This window comes from Euprymna scolopes, chromosome 39 (assembly GCF_053919585.1).
Source record: "Euprymna scolopes isolate OS-2025 chromosome 39, ASM5391958v1, whole genome shotgun sequence".
Taxonomy (NCBI): domain Eukaryota; kingdom Metazoa; phylum Mollusca; class Cephalopoda; order Sepiida; family Sepiolidae; genus Euprymna; species Euprymna scolopes.
The window spans coordinates 17,187,088-17,205,686 of NC_136520.1; the positions used below are offsets into that span (position 1 = coordinate 17,187,088).

An 18,599-nucleotide genomic window follows, 5' to 3' on the forward strand; every position below is an offset into this window, starting at 1 on the left:
GCATCAGTTTGGATACTCATAGAATTTGATTTTATTTAAAAATAAACAATTATTTCATCACGGGTACATCATACAAATTTTTCTTAATTTTTGTTTTTTAATATAAGAGGAATTCTGGAAAAGAATTTGTAAAAAAAAAAAAAAAAAAAAAAAAAAAAAGCAGATGCAACTTTCATCCGCACTACACGTTTGTGACTTTCAACATTTTTTTTTTTTTTTGAAACGTGATAGTTTTTGTTGCTTCCTCATTTTTGTTGCTAGTTGGTTTTGTCGACTTTGTGGAGAACTCTGATCTTCAGCTTCTATCGTTTTTTCAATGAAAAGACTTTTCTGATATAAAAGATGATATATCCTCCCTGCATGATAAAATCTGAAATCCCAAGACATTTCCATCACTACATGAAGACAAAATGATCAAAGTTTGATGAATTTCAGATGCAAGTATCCGATTGTCAAAAAAAAGGTTGAAATCGGGATGTATTTCCTGACCTGAGTGCGTCTGTGTGCAAGCAACAATGCAAAAAAAGATTTAAAAAAAAACAAATTAAAAAGAAGGAAACAGGAAGTCATTCTTTGATGAAACAAAAGTTTCATAACTTCCCCAGTCTCCCCTCCTCTTTCATAAAGAGTTTGAAATCTTAGTAGTTATGACAAAATTAACATTTTTAGTTTTCAAAGAGAACCATCATAAAATATGATACAGAATGGAGAGAGTAAGATAACATTAGAGAAAGAAAAAAAGAAAGATAAAGCAGGAGAGAAAGGGAAAAGAAAAATATCCAAGCAAATTAAAAAAAAAAAAAAAGATGCTAAGGCTCTGGTGATTTGCCAAAAAACAGTTTTATTTTAAAAGAAAAAAAGCAAAGAATTATGGGAGAGCCTAGCAATTGAAGCTAAAGTCTGCCTTTTCTCGATTGTAAAATGTGGAATTCTGCTTAAAATGTGAGCAACACACATCCCTAAAAGCTGCAAAAATGGGACTAGCATTTTTTTCTATTAATCTTGCTAAGAAATAATGACTGGGTACAAAAAAAAAATAGAATAAAAACAAAAATCCAAGAATTTTATTTTGAGGCTTTTAATATTTTATTTTTCATGTAACAATGGAAAAGAAAAAAATAATGTTTAAAAAAAAAATTTGCAGAAAATCCCTGACACTTTTTTTTTCTCATGAGATTTAAACAAAAAATTTTTAAAAAAAAATGTTTAGATGAGTGAATTTATTTTTTAGTCGATCAATGTTATTTCTGCAAACAAGTGTCGAATCAAGCATTTGAGAAAAGAAAAATTTCCAACATTTATTTCCATTGTTTTTTGATGGAAATATTCTTTTCGGAGTCCTTTTGCATCACCTGGAAAGATACAAATAAAAAAGGATTAGGAAAAGAAGCATTTAACATGATAGGACAAGAGACATAACTATAAATTGACACAAGACTTGAAACTATAAAAATAATAAGTATTGTTTGTAAAAAAAAACAAAAAAAAAAACATGAAATGTGGACGTTATAAATAAATTTGTAAATTTTATCTTTATGCAAACATGTTCTTGTTTAGAAAATTAATATGTAAAGTTTTAGTCAAAACAAGTATTTCTCTTATATTGAAGAGATTCAATTTTTTTTTTCATTTTGAGGAAAACAGACTAAACCAGACTGCTTTTTTGCAGTTTGTTTAATATAGTCTACAAGCATCAAAACGTTACAGATTACAATTGAATACAAACGCTAAAATAAAGTTTCTTTCATTAAATAAATTCTCTGCAAAATTTAAAAAAAATAAAAAAGTTAATGTATTCAGTTTTTTCAGCAAAATTTTATAACATTCACCATTTTCAAATATCCTCATTGTGAACCTGAATTGGTGACAAAAGTCTTGAAATTTTAGTGGATATTCATGAAAAGTATCAAAAAAATTTTAAAAAGTATCAAATATTTACCCCACATACTTATTTTTAGTATAGCAGTAATATTATTTGAGTTCGCATTTACTGCATTTCAGAATTATACCAGCTATTATAATTACACAAGAAATGAGACAGCACATAATTATTCCCACACTAGAAAATTTTTTTGTTTTGTTTAACAGCATATCAATCCTTTGTGGGTTATTTAATGCAGAATCCAGTTATTTTATGAGATTTTTATTCTTCAAGTTCCTTGTATTTTCAATCGTTAGTTCATAGCTTTTGGTTTGGTTGTTTTATAGTGGATTTTGTCATTTTTGTGCTCTGCCTTGCAGAATATGATTGCGTTTTGCAATGGGAGGGGGAAAAGGGTTACAATATTATTAAGTCCTGTATTATGAATATAGTTATATTGTTGATAGTGTTTTATATTCAAATTGTCACCATTCTTAAGGTTTCTTGGAGACAAACAACAATAAAAATTCATTGTAATTTGCCTTCAATCCACGGCAATTCCATTGGATTTTCTTGTAATCCATGAGGATTTTTTTTTTGGTTTGAGGAGTAACTTCAGTTTCCATGTTTTCTAATTCTATAAATCTATTTCTAGTAGTAGTGGCTTCTGTTTGTGGTAATTTCTTTATATTATTTTGCTTTTTGGTAGATGTATTTTTTTGTTTGTTTTTCAAGTGTGTTTTTTTCACCACGGAGAAGACGTATTGGTGACCTGTATGATCTTTCTTTTAACTGATTTTGTTTTTCCTTAGTTTCGTCTTTTTCAGCATCTGCACAACGTACTGGTGATTTTTGTGGTCTTTCTTTTGATCGACTTTGTTTTCTTGGATGTTCTGATTTTGGTTGAAAATTTGTTTTATTGGTAACATTAGTTGATGATTTAATGGGATGATTAATTTTTAATGATATGTTTGGTTTGATTTCACTTATAAATTTGGGTCAGTCATTTGGTCCCAATTGTAACAATTTGTTTATTAGTATTTCGTATTTGGAGTCTTGGTTAGTGATGTTGGATTGAGGTGACTTTGGAGTACGTCTTTTCCTTCATGTATCCATCTACTATTTTCCTGACTTCGAGGAAGGAAATGTTTTTAGTATGTTTTATTGACACTACTCCCTTGTCTTTCTTCCAGATTCTGCATGCTCTAGCATAAGCAGGATGGTTTTCTGCACATTTGCAATCAAGATTGCAGTCATTGACAGTGTGGTCTGGATCTCTCTGGCCACATCTGCCGCACACTGCTCATCCCCTACATGCATTCTCATGGTGCCCAAACTTCTGGCAGTTAAAGCACCGAAGTGGGTTTGGTATAAAGGATTCAACTTTTTCAACGTTGAACCCAATTTTGATTTCTTTTGGGATCGAACTCGTATGTATAGTCTGATTCTCTTTTTTTATTGTAATTCTTTTAACGTTTATTACTCCTTGATTTTTAAGTTCTTTTGTTATCTCTTCAGTAGTGCACATTGAGAGGTCTTTCGATTTTACTACACCTTTGGATGTATTCAAATTCTTGTGTGGATAAGTTTTGATATTTATGCTGTGGAAAGTTTTTATTCCTAGGAGAAAAATGACATGTTTTTCTCTTTCCACTTCCACCAGTAGGGTTTTATTTTTTAAAGTTTTTACATTTTTGGGGGTAATATATGCCGATATAATTTTATGTATAATAAACGGTGATAAGTCAGTTATTTTGGTTTCTTTGGTGGATTCCAATACAATAAATTTGGAGGATGTTTGATGTAGTTCTGAACTATCCGAGTCGACGTGTTGGCGCTTGGAGTTTTTATACTTGGCTATATATATATATATATATATATATATTTTAAATTCATTGTTTATGCTCCCCACCCACCTCGGAGTTCAATATTGGGGCATGTTAAGGGAGAAACCCATTCGTCTGATCATGCCAGGGCTACATAAACAGTATACATGTTCCAAATGGGAGCCATGAGCACCCATAATCCTTTAGTTACACAATCCAAGTCATTTGTGGTAACTTCCGGCACTATACAGCCATGTCATGACTTTAATCATTTGGCACATTTGACCCTAGCCACCGCCTTCTAACACAGATATATGTATATAGTTTATAGTGATACGGGGTAGAACTGTATTTGTTACGGTTTAGAGGAAATTGATAGAAAAGTAGATGTGTCAGGGCTTGACGTAAGTAGCCAATTGATCAGATCAGGCCCCTCCGACCATCAGTCTAGCCTTGTACGAGGCCAAAGTGGAGTGTTGCAACTGATATCTTTAATTTACCTAGATATCAGTTGCTCGGCCACCATCATCCTTTTCCGAGTCATTACGGGTCGCCACCCACAGCCAACAGGTGGTCCATTTGAGAGGCTTTTACTCTCTGCAGGGGGACAGTCGGTGTATTTTAATGCCCCACTGATAGGGTTGGGAAGTAGGGGGGGGAAAAAAAGGAAGAGGAAAGGGGGCTGTTGTTTTTGTAGAACATAATCAAGTTTTACAAAAGAGAATAGAAAACAAAAACAGAAGTTTAATGTAGGTGCGTTTTGTCTCAAGAAGCCACTAGACAGCCTGATTTGGTAGCACCAGAAAGATTTTTAAAATAGTTCAATTTTTAAAAGTCATTTAATTACTTGTTTACAATTTCACAAAGAATTAAAAGCTTAAAATAGAAAGGTAGCCAATATGAAAACATTGTAGATATTCTAGATATGTTTGTAGCATTAGATCACTTGGATCTATTATAAAATACAGCACACTGTTTGTGGTAATCCTTGAAAATCCATGAAGTTGCGTGCAAAAGAACATTGCGTATCAAAAGAAACAATCCAAAATGACAAATACAACACTTGTGCGATGAGTAAGTGTTATTTTAAGACGAAAAGGAACAAAAATCACTATAAAAAGAACTAATAGACTCTGAAACAAACTTAAATTTTCATAGAGCTCAGTCAAGCACCAATCATAAAAATAACAGAGTAGAGAAAGACTAGCAACGTTTCTTTTCTGAGAAAAAGAGATTTATGGAGTAAAAGAGAACATCCTCTACTAGTTCTATGTTCTGTCAAGGCAAGAAATGGCATTCCGAGTGGCACATCTATAAGTAATTTGTCTGTCAAAGAAATGCGTCCTCAAATGCATAATCTCCCCAATATTAGACAATTTTATTAAGCACCATCAAATAATTTTGGATTTGTCAAACTTAATGTTAAGGTAACTTTTTTGTGGATTGAAAATATCTTTTGACGCATCCAAAATTAGCAGAGCAAAAAGCCACACACATCATTCACGCTGCAAAACAAAATTCTGCAAAAAATTATTATTGAAATGAATCAGTCAAGTTGCCTTACCTTTGCTACCGCAAGTTCAAAATCTTCCTGGGTGACATGAACTCGTCTTTCCCTGAGTGCGTACATTCCAGCTTCTGTACAGACACCCTATGAGATAAAAGAAAGAAAGGATAAACATGAAAAATTTGGATCAGAAACTGTAATATAAAACCTTTCGTCATATGATCAAAAAAATATCTAATATATAAAGTAAAGTTTCAGTTTTTGATTTATGAACTTCTGAATTTACAATGCCAATATTTAATTCTATTGTTTTTTGGGTTTTTTTTAATTTTACTGAAAGTGTTAACTGCCCTTAAATACTAGAATGGCCTGGATTTAAGGGATCATTTTATGTTAAATTTATATGCAAACCTGATCACTTATTTTAAATTCTTAGATAGTTTTTTTGTCTTTTCATCAAGTTTTTCAATGTTCCCATATAAGCACTTAAAAGAATTTTGTTATTTTAGAGGCTGGCGAGGTCATTAAGCACAAAGGTTAATCTACTATACCTTTTTTTTTAATGAAAGTATCGATTGATATTTCATTTCTGCTTCTAATTTCATTAAATTGCATTTAAAATTGTTTTTTTCTGTAAAAAAAAATGATCAAATATAATTTTTGTAAGTAATGAAATTCAAAACATTCAAAAACAAATTTGATTCATAGGAGTTGCCATGTATCTTTTAAACTGGCCGGAGGCCAGGTTAGTTTCTCGCTTTCTGTCGTTTTATTTTTCCACAAAAACAAATTAGACACAAGGTCATTTTTCATGTGGGAGAAAACCAGCTCCCTCAAAACGAGGGCACTCTGGCATTATCCAAATAAATAGTAATTGTCTCATTAATGAAGTGTTTTCCCCACATTGACTAAGGACTAATTACTGAACAGCTACTACCCAAGTGAAGGCCAGGCGTTGGTGTTTAAATAGTTTAGCTTTATTTATACAAAAAAGACAAACAGCCGACACAACAGTACTGTGGAAATTTTGTTTAACTCGATCGAAAAAAAGAGACGATGTTTGTTTGTGAATCTAAGACGTTACAATCTAGGAAGTACGCAAAAACTTCTTGCGGAATCTAACCTATGCGAGAACTCCCAGCCAAAAAAGCCTTTCGTTAGACATACACAAACACTCATGCCCATTTTGCGCTTTATATAATAGACTAGCCTGGGTGCTTGGAGGTGTGAGTGAGTGAGTGTATTTGTTTAACGGCATTTCAACCTCTAAGAGTCATTTAATGCCAAAAATGTTTTGTTGGTATAATAGATTTTCAGTTTCTTGTAAAAATTTTTTAAGTTTCTTGAAAAAGTTTATTTTTTGAAGCAAGATGTTTTAGGTTTTCTGAGAAATTGTTTTAGTTGTAAGAGATTTGTTTTTCTAAACTGAATTTTACTTGTTTGCTTTATAGGAGTTTGAATACATTTGTTTCTTTTAAATAGTTTATGATTCGTTGGGGTTCCACTTCCTGGAACACTTTTCTAATGTTTGTTGTTTTAAAATATTTCTTCTGAGTGCATTTGTGTTTTCTACATTCTGTCAGTAGATGTTTAATTGTTAGTTGTTGGTTGCAGAGTGTACAATTTGGTGTTTCCTCCGCTTTGATTAGGTAGGAATGAGTTAATTTTGTATGTCCGATTCTCATTCGGTTTAGTACAATTTCTTCTCTTCTTCCTTTAAAAATTTTTTGTTTTTCGTTTTTAATTATTGGTTGATGTTCATGCAATTTGTTTGCAGTGCATTTGTTCCATTCCTCTTGCCACATGTTTTCTATATATTCGTTGATTTTTCTTTTTAGGTCTGTGTGTGGTATTTTAATTTTTTCCATTTGGTGGTTTGTGGCTTCTTTAGCCAGTTTGTCTGCTTTTTCATTTCCTGGAATGCCGACATGACTTGGTATCCAGGCTATTATAATTTTTTTATTGTTTTTTTCGGTTATTTCATTGTATTCTTGTATAATTTCTGTGATAAAAGGATGTTTAGATTTTACTTCAAGGGCCATGATACAGGATAGCGAGTCTGTATATATTATGACTTTTTGTTCGTTGATGTCTTTGATGTGTTTGAGAGCTATTTTGATGGCCTGCAGTTCGGCTGTATATATTGAAGCCTCGTTGGGCAGTCTTATTTGATATTGATTTTGTCCATCTGTGCATGCTGCGCTTGTTCCGTTTATAGTTTTAGACCCATCGGTGTATATTTCTATGTATTCTGCATATTTTTCTCTTAGTTCTCCAAAGTTGCTTCTGTTTGTTATATTATTTGTAATGTTTTTCTTGTAAGTGGTAAGTGTTATGTCGGTTTCTGGTTTGTGTCCATGGGGGTCTGTCGTTTGTTTTCTGAGTAATTATATTGTCGGGGTTTTCATTGATTTGATGTATTATTTCTTTAATTCTGTGTCCAAAGGAGGGTATACTTTTTGGTTTCCTTGAATAAGAGTTTGTACATTGTAAGTTGAAGGTAGTTTTGTATGTTGGGTTTTCGGGGTTGGTTTGTAGTTTTGTTGCGTATTGTAACGCTAGTTTTTTCCATCTTAAGTGCAGGGGTAGTTCTTGGGCTTCTACATGAAGGCTTTCCATTGGAGAAGTTCGGTAGGCTCCCAGGCTGAGTCTTAAACTTTGATTCTGTATTGTTAGTAGTTTGTTTTTGTAGGATTTGTAAGTAGAGCTGTATATGGCACAACCATAATCCAGTTTGGATCTGATATGTGAACGATATATTTTGAGCATTGTAGCTTGATCTGCTCCCCAATCTAGTTTTGATACTATTTTTAAGATATTTATTGCTTTTAAGCATTTTTGTTTTAATTTGTTAATGTGCTCCTTGAAGTTTAGTTTGTTGTCTAAAATGATCCCTAGAAATTTGGTGTGTTGTACTACTGGTATTAGTTGTCCATCTAGTTTGAGTTGTGGGTCAAGGTGGTATTTTCGTTTCCTACAAAAGTGGATACATGTGGTTTTGCTTTTGGACATTTTAAATCCATTTTGGTTAACCCAAAGGTCTATTTTGTTAAGGCAATGTTGCATTTGTCTTTCAATAGTTGGCATATTTGGTGATGAGCAAGTTATTGAAAAGTCATCAACAAATAATGTTTTTTCGAATCCCATGTTAACATTTTCGATTATACCGTTGATTTTAATTAGAAAAAGGGTGGCAGATAGTACGCTACCCTGTGGTACCCCTGTTTCTTGTGTGTGTTGATCTGATGTATTTCCTAAGCATACTTTAAATGTTCTGTGGGATAGGAATTCTTGGATAAATTTTGCTAGGTTTCCTCTGATTCCCATATTATGAATATCTTTCAAGATTCCATATCTCCACGTGGTGTCATACGCCTTTTCGATATCAAAAAAGATTGAGACCACGTGGTGGTTTCTTATTAGACCGTTACGAATATATGTTTCTAGCCGAATAAGTTGGTCATTAGTACCTTGATTTTGTCTAAATCCGCTTTGGTGTGTAGAAATGAGGTTATATTTTTCTAAATGCCACATTAGTCTTGTATTGACCATCCTTTCTGTTGTTTTGCATATACAGCTTGTTAAGGCGATAGGACGATAATTGGTAGGGTTGGAGTGATCTTTTCCTGCTTTAGGAATTGGGATGATATTGGAGTCGAGCCAGTGTTTTGGAAAATTGTTAGTCCACCATATTTTGTTAATTATCTGTAAGAGAATGTTGAGAGATGTGTCTGGCGTGTGTTTTAGAAATTGATAGTGGATGTCGTCTGGACCAGTAACTGTATCTTTACTTTTATGAATTGCATTTTTTAGTTCTGTTATAGTGAAAGAGGTGTTATAGTATTCTTTGTTATTGGATGTGAAATTGAGTTTTTCTTTTTCTGCGTTGTTTTTGTATTTTTGGAATTTGGGGGAGTAGTGGTTGGATGATGAGTTTTGGCTGAATTCATTTGCGATTATGTTTGCTATTTCTTTTTTGTCTATAGTTTGTCTACCATTTGGTGTACTTATATTATTTATTGGTGTTCCAAGTTTTTTTCCAGTTATTTTTCTTATTATTTCCCATGTTTTTTTTTATGGCGTGTTGTTGTTCAATTTGGAAATATAGTTTTGCCAGGTTCCTTTTTTGCTTTTTTTTATAATATAGCGTGCTTTTGCTCGTGCTTGTAGGTATTTTTGAAGGTTGGGTTTTGTAGGATGTTGTTTGAAGTGTTTTAGCATTTTTTTCCTGTTGGTTATTGCTTGCTTACATTCTATTGTGAACCATGGCGTTGATTTTGGGTGTGGTTTGGTGGAAGATTTTGGGATTGTTTGGTTGCTATTTCGTTTAGTGTATTGGTGAAAGCTAACATAGGATCTGGTTTGTTAACTATTTCTTGATTAATTAGATTTGTGCAAAGTTTGTTAAATTCAGTCCAGTTAGCTTTATTAATTTGCCATTTTGGTTAGGTTCTTGAGTTTTGAGAAAAATTGGGAAGTGATCGCTGCCACACTGGTCGTTATGTACCTCCCATTGGAAGTCCATAAATATTGTGGGGGAGCATAGTGTTAGGTCGATAGCTGATGTCGTTCCTGTGCCTGGGTGAAGGTATGTGTGTGTTTTGTCATTAAATATAGTTACTTCAGGTGATTCCAGTAATGATTCAATGGTTTTCCCATTTTGATTAATATTCTCACTTCCCCACATTTTGTTATGGGCGTTGAAGTCCCCCATTAATATAAAAGGTATGGGGAGTTGTGTTATAAGATCTTCAATTTCGGTTTTGTTTAGTTTATGTTTAGGTGGAATGTATATTGAACAAATGGTTATTGGTCGGTGAAGTGTAACTTTAATTGCTATTGTTTGTAGGTTTGTTTGGAGTTGTAATTTTATATGTGGTATCTGTTTTTTTATTATAATTGAAGTGCCACCTGTGGGTCGATTATCTGCTTGTGATCTGTTTGTTTGATTGTAGATGTGGTATCCTTTGAAGTTGATGGTGTCCGTTTCTTTTAGAAGAGTTTCCTGTAGGCCGATTATGCTGGGGTCATATTGTGCTATTATATGTTTGATTTCTTCGTAGTTTGGTTTTATGCCTCTGCAGTTCCACTGTATGATGTTTTTATTAATTTCCATAAGTAAGTTCGTTTATTTATTAATTTTTTTCCTTTTTTTTTCTGTTTGGTTTTTGTTTAGGTTTTTATATCTATTATTCTATTGGTTTGTTGTGTTTTGAGTGGTTTTTGTTTTGTGTTTACTTGAACTGCTTGGTTCCTCAGTCTCCATTTTCTCTTCCTGATCAGTTCTGTTTTTGGAGCTAGATTTTTTCCTGTGACTCTCGATTTCAATCAATTCAAATTTGTTTTCATTTTCAATTAATATTGTCTCTGTTTTTTGTTTACTCTGGTTTTTGGAAAGAGAATTTGTGTTTTCCCGTTCTGTTTCCATCTTTCCAGATATTGTGTTTTTATCTTCTGCTTTTGTCCTTGTACGTGATTTGGATCTTTCACGGTTTATTTGTGGTTTTTGTTGTTCGGGTTCTTTTTTGTTCTTTGGGACTTGTTTTAGATCATTTGACTGAGTTTTCAAAGATACTGATATTTGTTTCTTGTTTTCGTTTTGGTTAGTTTTTAAAGTTTCAATTAAATTTTTGAGTTCGGAGATTAGTTTAAGTAGGTCTTGGTTTTGGGTTTGGTTTGTTTGGTTTGAAGTTTTTGTAATGTCTGCGTAAGTGTTTATTTTTTCTCGAGAGCTTGCTATTTTCCTTGCTTCAGGAAAGGGCACGTTTTGTTTGTATTTTATTTCGGCTATTTCTTTTTCTTTTGTGTAGATTTTGCATATTTTAGAGTATGCTGGGTGTTTTTCTTGGCAATTTGGGCATTTTGTTTCGTTTGGGCATTCACTTTCAGTATGGTTAGGTTCTTTTAAGCCACATTCTCCACATACTTTCTGTCCTTTGCATACTTCTTTGCTATGTCCATATTTATGAGACTTATAACATCTCAGAGGGACTGGTATATATTGTTCTACTTTTTCTATTGTGTATCCGATTTTTATTTCTTTGGGAATTTTTGGTGTATTGAAAGTTAGTATGTAGGTTTTTGTAGGTATGGTTTGACCATTCCTTTTTATGTTTATTCGGACGTGATCGATTACTCCCTGTTTTCTTAGGGCATTTTCTATTTCTTCTGCTCTAGCCAAGGTTAATTCATGGCTTTTTATAACACCTTTTGATGTGTTTAGTCTTTCATGAGCATAACTTTTGCATTTATAGATATGGAATTTTTCCATCTCTAAGATGTTTTTTGCGTCTTTATAGTTGTCGACTGTGACAAGTAGATTGCCATTTTTCATTTTTTTTGCTGTTTTTGGGTTGCTGTTTTGAGACAGAATTTCTTCAATTAAGAATGGAGATAGATCGCTGATCTTTTTTCCTTCTAAGGTTTCGATTACTATGAATCTTGGATATTTTTCTTTATCAATTATTTCATAGTTATATTCTTGTTCACTGTCTGAGCTGGTTACGTCAGAGTGGGTTCTTTTCGATTTTGTAGTATTTTTTTGATTTCTGGGGTTTTTGTTTGGGTTTATTATATCCATAGAAGTTTGTTTAGATTTTCATCTCTCTTGCTCCCCACCCTCCTCGGAGCCCGAAATTGTGAGATGTTAGGGGGGAAATCCATTCGCCCTTTCATCCCAGGGATACAAAAGAGATACACTCAATTGATTGAGTTTGTTCCATCATTTCCTGTTTCCTCCTTTAGTTTCTTCTTTCCCAGTTTGATAGAAACGTTCGTTAGGGAGCAGTTGTGTGGTTTTTGTCTCATCAATTGATTGGCCCTTGCCATCGCCTAACACTTAACTGGTTTGTCTATGCTTGTAGTAATGAAACGTATTATCTTTGGATTAAGTTTGTTTTTTATTTAATTTTATTTAAATGTTATAATTGACATTTTCAGTGTAAGTGTTAGGGCTTGACATGACTAGCCGATTGGTTGGATCGGGCCTCTCCAACCGCCCGTCTAGCCTAGTACAAGGCCAAAGTAGAGTGTTGCTACAGGTACCTTTATTTTCCCTAGGCATCGGTTGTTCAGCCACCAGGATCCTTTTCCTAGGCATCACGGGTTGCCACCCACGGCCAACAGGTAGCCCCGTTGAGGGACTTTTACCCTCTGCAGGGGGGCAGTCGGCGTATTCTAATGCCCTGCCGACAGGGTCAACCGGGAAGTAGAGAAGGAAAAAAGGAGGGGGGAAGGGGAGGGGGCTGTTGTTTTTATTTTGTTTTTGTAGAACATAATTAAGTTTTACAAAAGAGAATAGAAAACAAAAACAGAAATCGATGTAGGTGCGTTTCGTCTCAGGAAGCCAATAGGCAGCCTGATCTGGTAGCACCAGGCTTGGAGGTGTGTGTTGAGAAAAAAAAAAAAAAAAAAAAAAAGCGGTAGTAGGCAGACAAGCTCAACCCGTACCACGAAGGAGGAAAATAATTTGAAAAAAAAAAGTGACGTCTTCGCCATTGCATCCATCGCCAAACCGGAAGTGACGAAGGTTTAAATTAAAACTAGTCAATCGAAAAGAGAGGATGACTTTCGAAAATATCAGTGAAAAAAACGGCCCCTCCCTGTAGAAAAGTACCCAGTTGACGGTGAAGGAATTAACGTTTTAAGCCAATTTTTCCATATTTGTCATACGCTGGGTCAAGTTTCAAAATGATACCGATCTTGTAAAAATCCGTCATCTCTGTCAAAAATTTAGGCAGACATACAAACATACATACATTTAAACAGACAGGTGAGATTTATATTATAGCATTGCCGAGTGTTTGGATGTGTGTTGAGCGGAGAAAAAAAAAAAAATGGTAGTAGGCAGGCTTGAACTCATATGGCGAAGGAGAAAAAAACGTGAAAAAAGAAAGTCACATCTTTGCTGTTGCATCCACTGCAAAAACTAGAAGTGACGAACGTCAAAATTAAGGCTAGTCAATCAAAAAGAGTGGATGACTTTTGAAAATATCTGCGGATAAAGCAAAACTGTCCAGTTGAGGGTGAAGGAATTAATGTTTTTTGGCCAATTTTTCGATATTTTTCGTCCAAAATTTCAAGGTTTAAAACAATATCAGTTTCATCACGTTCTAACGCGTCTGTCAAAAGTTTTAGGCAGACATACATACATTTAAACAGACATACATACATTTAAACAGACATACATACATTTAGATGGACAGGTGAGATTTATATTATAGACTAGTCTTGGTGCCTGGCATTGCCTAGGTGTTTGGAGGTGTGTGTTGAGCAAAAAAACAAAAAAAAAAGTTAGCAGGCAGGCTCCATCCCCGTACCAGGAACGAGGAAAAAAAAAAAAATGATGTCTTTGCTGTTGCGTCCATCGCCAAACTAGAAGTGACGAAGGTTTAAATTAAGGCTAGTCAATCGAAAAGCGGGGATGACTTTCGAAACTACCGGAGAAAAAAGCAACCCCTCCTTGTGGAAAAGTGCCCAGTTGAGAGTGAAGGAATTAATATTTTAAACCAATTTTTCAATATTTGTCGTCCGAAGAGTCGAGCTTCAAAACGCTAGAGATATCGTGAAAATCTGTTGCCTCTGTCAAGTTTTAGGCAGATATACACACATACATACATTTAAACAGACAGGTGAGATTTATATTATAGATGGTACAATTATATAATGGGATTGGCATTCACACTAGATGTCCATAAAACTATTTTTTAAGCTCAGCTGCAATACACAACATTCGAAAAAGAAAACTATGGAATTTCTATTTCAAAGGTTAATCGTCTCACACATACATATAAACATTCAGCGAGAAAAATGTTTGTGAAATACACATTTTTCAACAAAACCACTACTGACCTTGACCTCAGCACCAGAAGCCCCTGGCATCATCTCAGCAATTTTACGAAGGTCAATCCCACGAGTTAAGTTCATTTTTCGTGAATGAATCTTCAGAATATCAAGACGAGCCTACAATACAAATGAGAAAATTTCATTATGTGGAAAATGGAAAAATAAAAAAAAGAACATATGCAATAAAAAAAAAAATGAAATGCTTACAACAAAATCAGATACACTTTGATATTAGTGATATTGGTCTGGTTGATTTACAGCATGGTTAGTTACTTAATGCTGAATAAAGTTCTCAAATATAATTCTATAGGTAGGATATTATTCACATTTCTCTTTGAATACATTGCTCGTGGACATAGATAATACCCTCAACCACTAGTATCTTCTTTTTTTTTTCATATCAATGTCCTTTTCATCAAACTTAAAATATATAAAAATCCCACAATAGGAGATGATTTAATTGTAAAATTCAAGTTATTTTTACCCAAGATTATTTTAACACTTTTGTTTCCGGGGGGGGGGGGGTTAAAATATCTCAGATGGATCAATAAAAACTTACTTCTTCATTTGGTGGGGGAAATTCAATTTTTCTGTCAATCCGACCAGGACGCAACAAGGCTGGGTCTAAAATGTCAATACGATTGGTTGCCATAATAACCTGCAAACGAAACAAAAATAATATTAAAATAGACACAAAAGTTTTTTATTTCAAGAACTAGCATCCAAATATGACACATGGACTAGAGTGCAGACGATATTTGTAATTTTAAATTGCTAATTTTAATTTAATTTTTTCATTATTTTCATTGTCAGTCTTGTCTTCATGAAAACAATGAGTATATTTCCATTCTTTTTTTTTTTTTGTCAGAATTCTGTCAGAATTGATTACAGATAATTTTGAATGTCTGTATTTTTGGAATCCACATTGAAAAGACAATTAAGACTTCAGACTTCTACAAAATCAGTAAGACTGTAAGAAAGAAAATTTGAAAGATTTAGGATTCAACTTCTGAGGATATAATTGAGAGGAAAATGCACAATCGGAGAATCTGATACCATCAGAACAGCAGCATCAGCAACAAAGGCGACTCCATTCCACCTCATTTTTTCCCTGTGTTTTGAGTGACATAGTAAAACCTAAAATTGATCAGATAGATGAATTTCTGTCATTTTTTTGTGACAAGTATTTATTTTCCCCTCAAAAATAATAACACCATGCAAGATTGGAGTGGGTTTTTTTTTTGTTTTAACATCCATATTCAATCTCAGTACGACTATAGAAAAGCAAGAATTTTTCTCAGCATTAGTTCACCTTACTACAATCCTCATGATTTCTTTGTGCAAAACATGATAGTGACAGACCCGATTGCAACATGAAAGGCACACTAAATGCCAAAACCATTAGTGTCTTTAGAGATCAAAGTTAGGACACATTTCTGAGAGTGTCCTAGTAAATCGGTCTCTGATGACACCAAGAGAATAAATATTAATTTTGATGAAATTACTAGGTTGGGATCACAATGGCTGATGATGTAAGGTTTCTAAGTGTATCATGCATAGTTTCTGAATTTTATATAATAAGTAGTAGGGCAAAAGTGTGACATTTTTAATAAGTTTTTTATTGCTTTACCTCCTTTTTTCCTTTCCCATTTCCAGTTTTCCACCTCTTTCTCCTATGCCCAGCCCATTCCTCTCTCTAGACACGTACACACACTCCTTGATATAGATTCCTCAAGGAAAGAGTGTATCAAGAAAATAACTCCTTGATAAAAAAAAAGTCAGAATTACTTCTCTTCAATATATGAAATGGCTTACCCTACCCCCCTTCATCAAAAACTGGACCAGTTAACCTTCTAAGAATGGGGTGTTTTTTAATACTTAGTCAAAATTATTCATTCCAGGTAATATGCCAACTTTGTGGCTACTTGGTTTTATAGTTTTGAACTTTTAGTTAGACACACACATACAGACAATTGCTATTTATATGATAGAATATAAAGGCTGTGAAGGACAGTGTATTTTAAACCAATGAATTGGTTTGTTTATACAGTAAAGCATTTTACGAGACCATTGTAAGCAAACTTGAACCAACTGAACATATCTAGCACAAGCTATCATCACAAACTATTGTGTCTCGGTTGACACAGTAAAAAAGCTCTTTAATCATACTTAAAAATAGACATCGGATGAAGATGGCAAGTACAAACATAAAAACAATACTAACAAGCGGCAAACATACATTTATAATGAAACAGAGTGAGGAATAGAAAAGAAAAACGAGAAAAAAATAAAATGAAAGCTAAAACAAAACCAAAGGAAAAATTAAAAAGGAAAAAAGGTAAAAATCTATGAAAATTAACCAATAGAGAAAAAAAAAAGAATAACAAGGGTTTTTTTTCCTGCCAGAATACAAAATCAACTTCACAATTTAATGGAGTGAAGGAGATCTCTTCTTTATAGACCCTTTCTCACAGAAGAAACATTTTTTTTTTTTTAATCTATCCTTATTTTCATGGAAAATGCTCAACTAAGCGCCAACATCTGGTTTTTCCCTGGAAGATATTCACAGCAAGAACTCACATTCTACAATATTACAAAAGACTACTTTCTTCAGTGTGCCTAACATTAAAATTTCCATGACCAGAGTTTCTTTCAAGAACTTCTCATCCATGGAACACAGCAACATTGGATTGTTACTCTATGGGCTATTTTAATCCAATGTCAATTATTTGTCAGAAATGATTCACATAAGTAGTTTTTGTTGACGCTTTTTATCATTTTCTATCTTCCCATCATATTCTTCACCATTCAATTAACAATCCATCAAATTAAATCTTATCATCAAGCGGTTTTCAGTCATGATAAAGTAGTGATTCAGTAAAAAAAAAAAAATATAGGATAATAAAATAATTTCGACTCTTCTCATTTCGGTTGTTTTCAGAATATTTTGACGTCAACTTTTTTAAGGTGCACCTTGTTGAACTCTGAAACTTATATGGAATTTCAAACTGAACACTATTTCACAAGAGTCGATTGTTCTTGTTATATCAGCCATAAAGTGATGATCTTTGGAACAAATGATGAGAACGAAGAAAAGAAAAAAATACTTCTACCCAATTATGGCTGACTGAATGAGAACAATCTACTCTTTGAATTAAACAGTTAAAAAATTTGGAAACATGATAAAATCAAGAGATAAAGAAGGAGATGGAATAAGGTAAAAAAAAAAATCTATATATCTATAAAAGTGAATGTGTGTGTGTGTGTACACATTTCCCTATGCAATAACTCTGTCAATTTTAAGTCTACAGACTCGAAATTTAATATACAGGGTACTGAGATTTGGGTAAATCTTAATAATCTGTTTTTGGCCAGAAATTTGGCTGTTAAGTGGTCAAAGTTCAACGATTTGACCTTTGAGAACTCTACCAAACTCCTCCGACAATTTTGGGTATAAACAATTGAAATTTTGGATATAGTTCCTTGGACATGGAGCTAACTTAATAACTTGATTTGAGCCCAAAACAATAAATTTTATGGGGTCATTATAGGGGTCAAAGTTTAAAAAAATTTGACCTCTTCGGTCTCTACCAAATTACTCAGACAATTTCTGGTCTAAACATTTGAAATTTTACATAAAGGGTATTCAGAGATAAGGCAAGGTTTTTAATCGGTTTGGGTTGAAAATTTTTAGTTACCAATATATAAATGTATGTATGTATGTTTGCATGTCTGCCTAAAACTTTCAACATAGGTGACGGGTTTTTACAAGATCAGTATCGTTCTGAAGTTCGACCTTTCAGACGACAAATATTGAAAAATTGGCTATAAACATTAATATCTTCACCTTAAACTGGGCACTTTTCTACAGGGAGGGGGTGGGTTGCTTTTTTCGCTGATATTTTTGAAAGTCATCCTCTCCTTTCGATTATCTAGCCTTAATTAAAACCTATGTCACTTTCGGTTTGGCGGTGGTTGTAACAGCAAAGACGTCAGGTTTTTTCCCCCGTTCTTTTCCTCCTTCGCGGTATGGGTTCGAGCCTGCCTTCCTATTACCACTTTTTTTTTTTTTTTTTTTGCTCAACATGCCCAGGCAACGGCGGGCTGAAATGCTAGTATATATATAAAAATAAAAAAATTACAAGAGTTTGAATAAAAAAGGTAAAGATAAAAGAATATTAAAAATTAGAATGAAAATATATAAGAGTTGTCTTCTCCTTTGATCACTACTACTTGAAAAAATAATCGATTTTGAAAAATATTAGGAGAAAAACAGAGTAAGAAACATTAGCATAAACACGAGTTCTTTTTGAATAAATAAATTGGATACTTTTATATATTATACAAACAAAAAAATATTGAATTTCAAGTGAAACAAATGGTACCTACATAATTGTTGAGTCTGAAATAGTAATATATCCAAAAAACCGCTAAGGTAGAAAAATAATATATATATATATATATATATATATATATATATATATATATATATATATATATATATACTAGCATGGGTGCCCGGTGTTTGGAGGTGTATGCTGAGCAAAAAAAAAAAAAAATA

At 33.3% G+C, this 18,599-nt stretch overlaps 1 protein-coding gene across 1 annotated transcript in view; it reads right to left on the minus strand.

Annotated features, from left to right (window-relative positions):
- Positions 1 to 1,062: 1,062 nt before the first annotated feature.
- LOC145263655 (26S proteasome regulatory subunit 8) overlaps positions 1,063 to 18,599 on the minus strand; it is an 85,772-nt gene continuing 68,235 nt past the window's right edge. The window contains exons 10-13 of the mRNA XM_080120528.1: positions 14,598 to 14,696; positions 14,045 to 14,155; positions 5,252 to 5,338; positions 1,063 to 1,352 (exon numbers count right to left, since the gene is read on the minus strand). Of these exons, the coding sequence (XP_079976654.1) occupies positions 1,299 to 1,352; positions 5,252 to 5,338; positions 14,045 to 14,155; positions 14,598 to 14,696 (351 nt within the window). The 3' untranslated portion in view covers positions 1,063 to 1,298. The remainder of the gene's footprint in view (positions 1,353 to 5,251; positions 5,339 to 14,044; positions 14,156 to 14,597; positions 14,697 to 18,599) is intronic.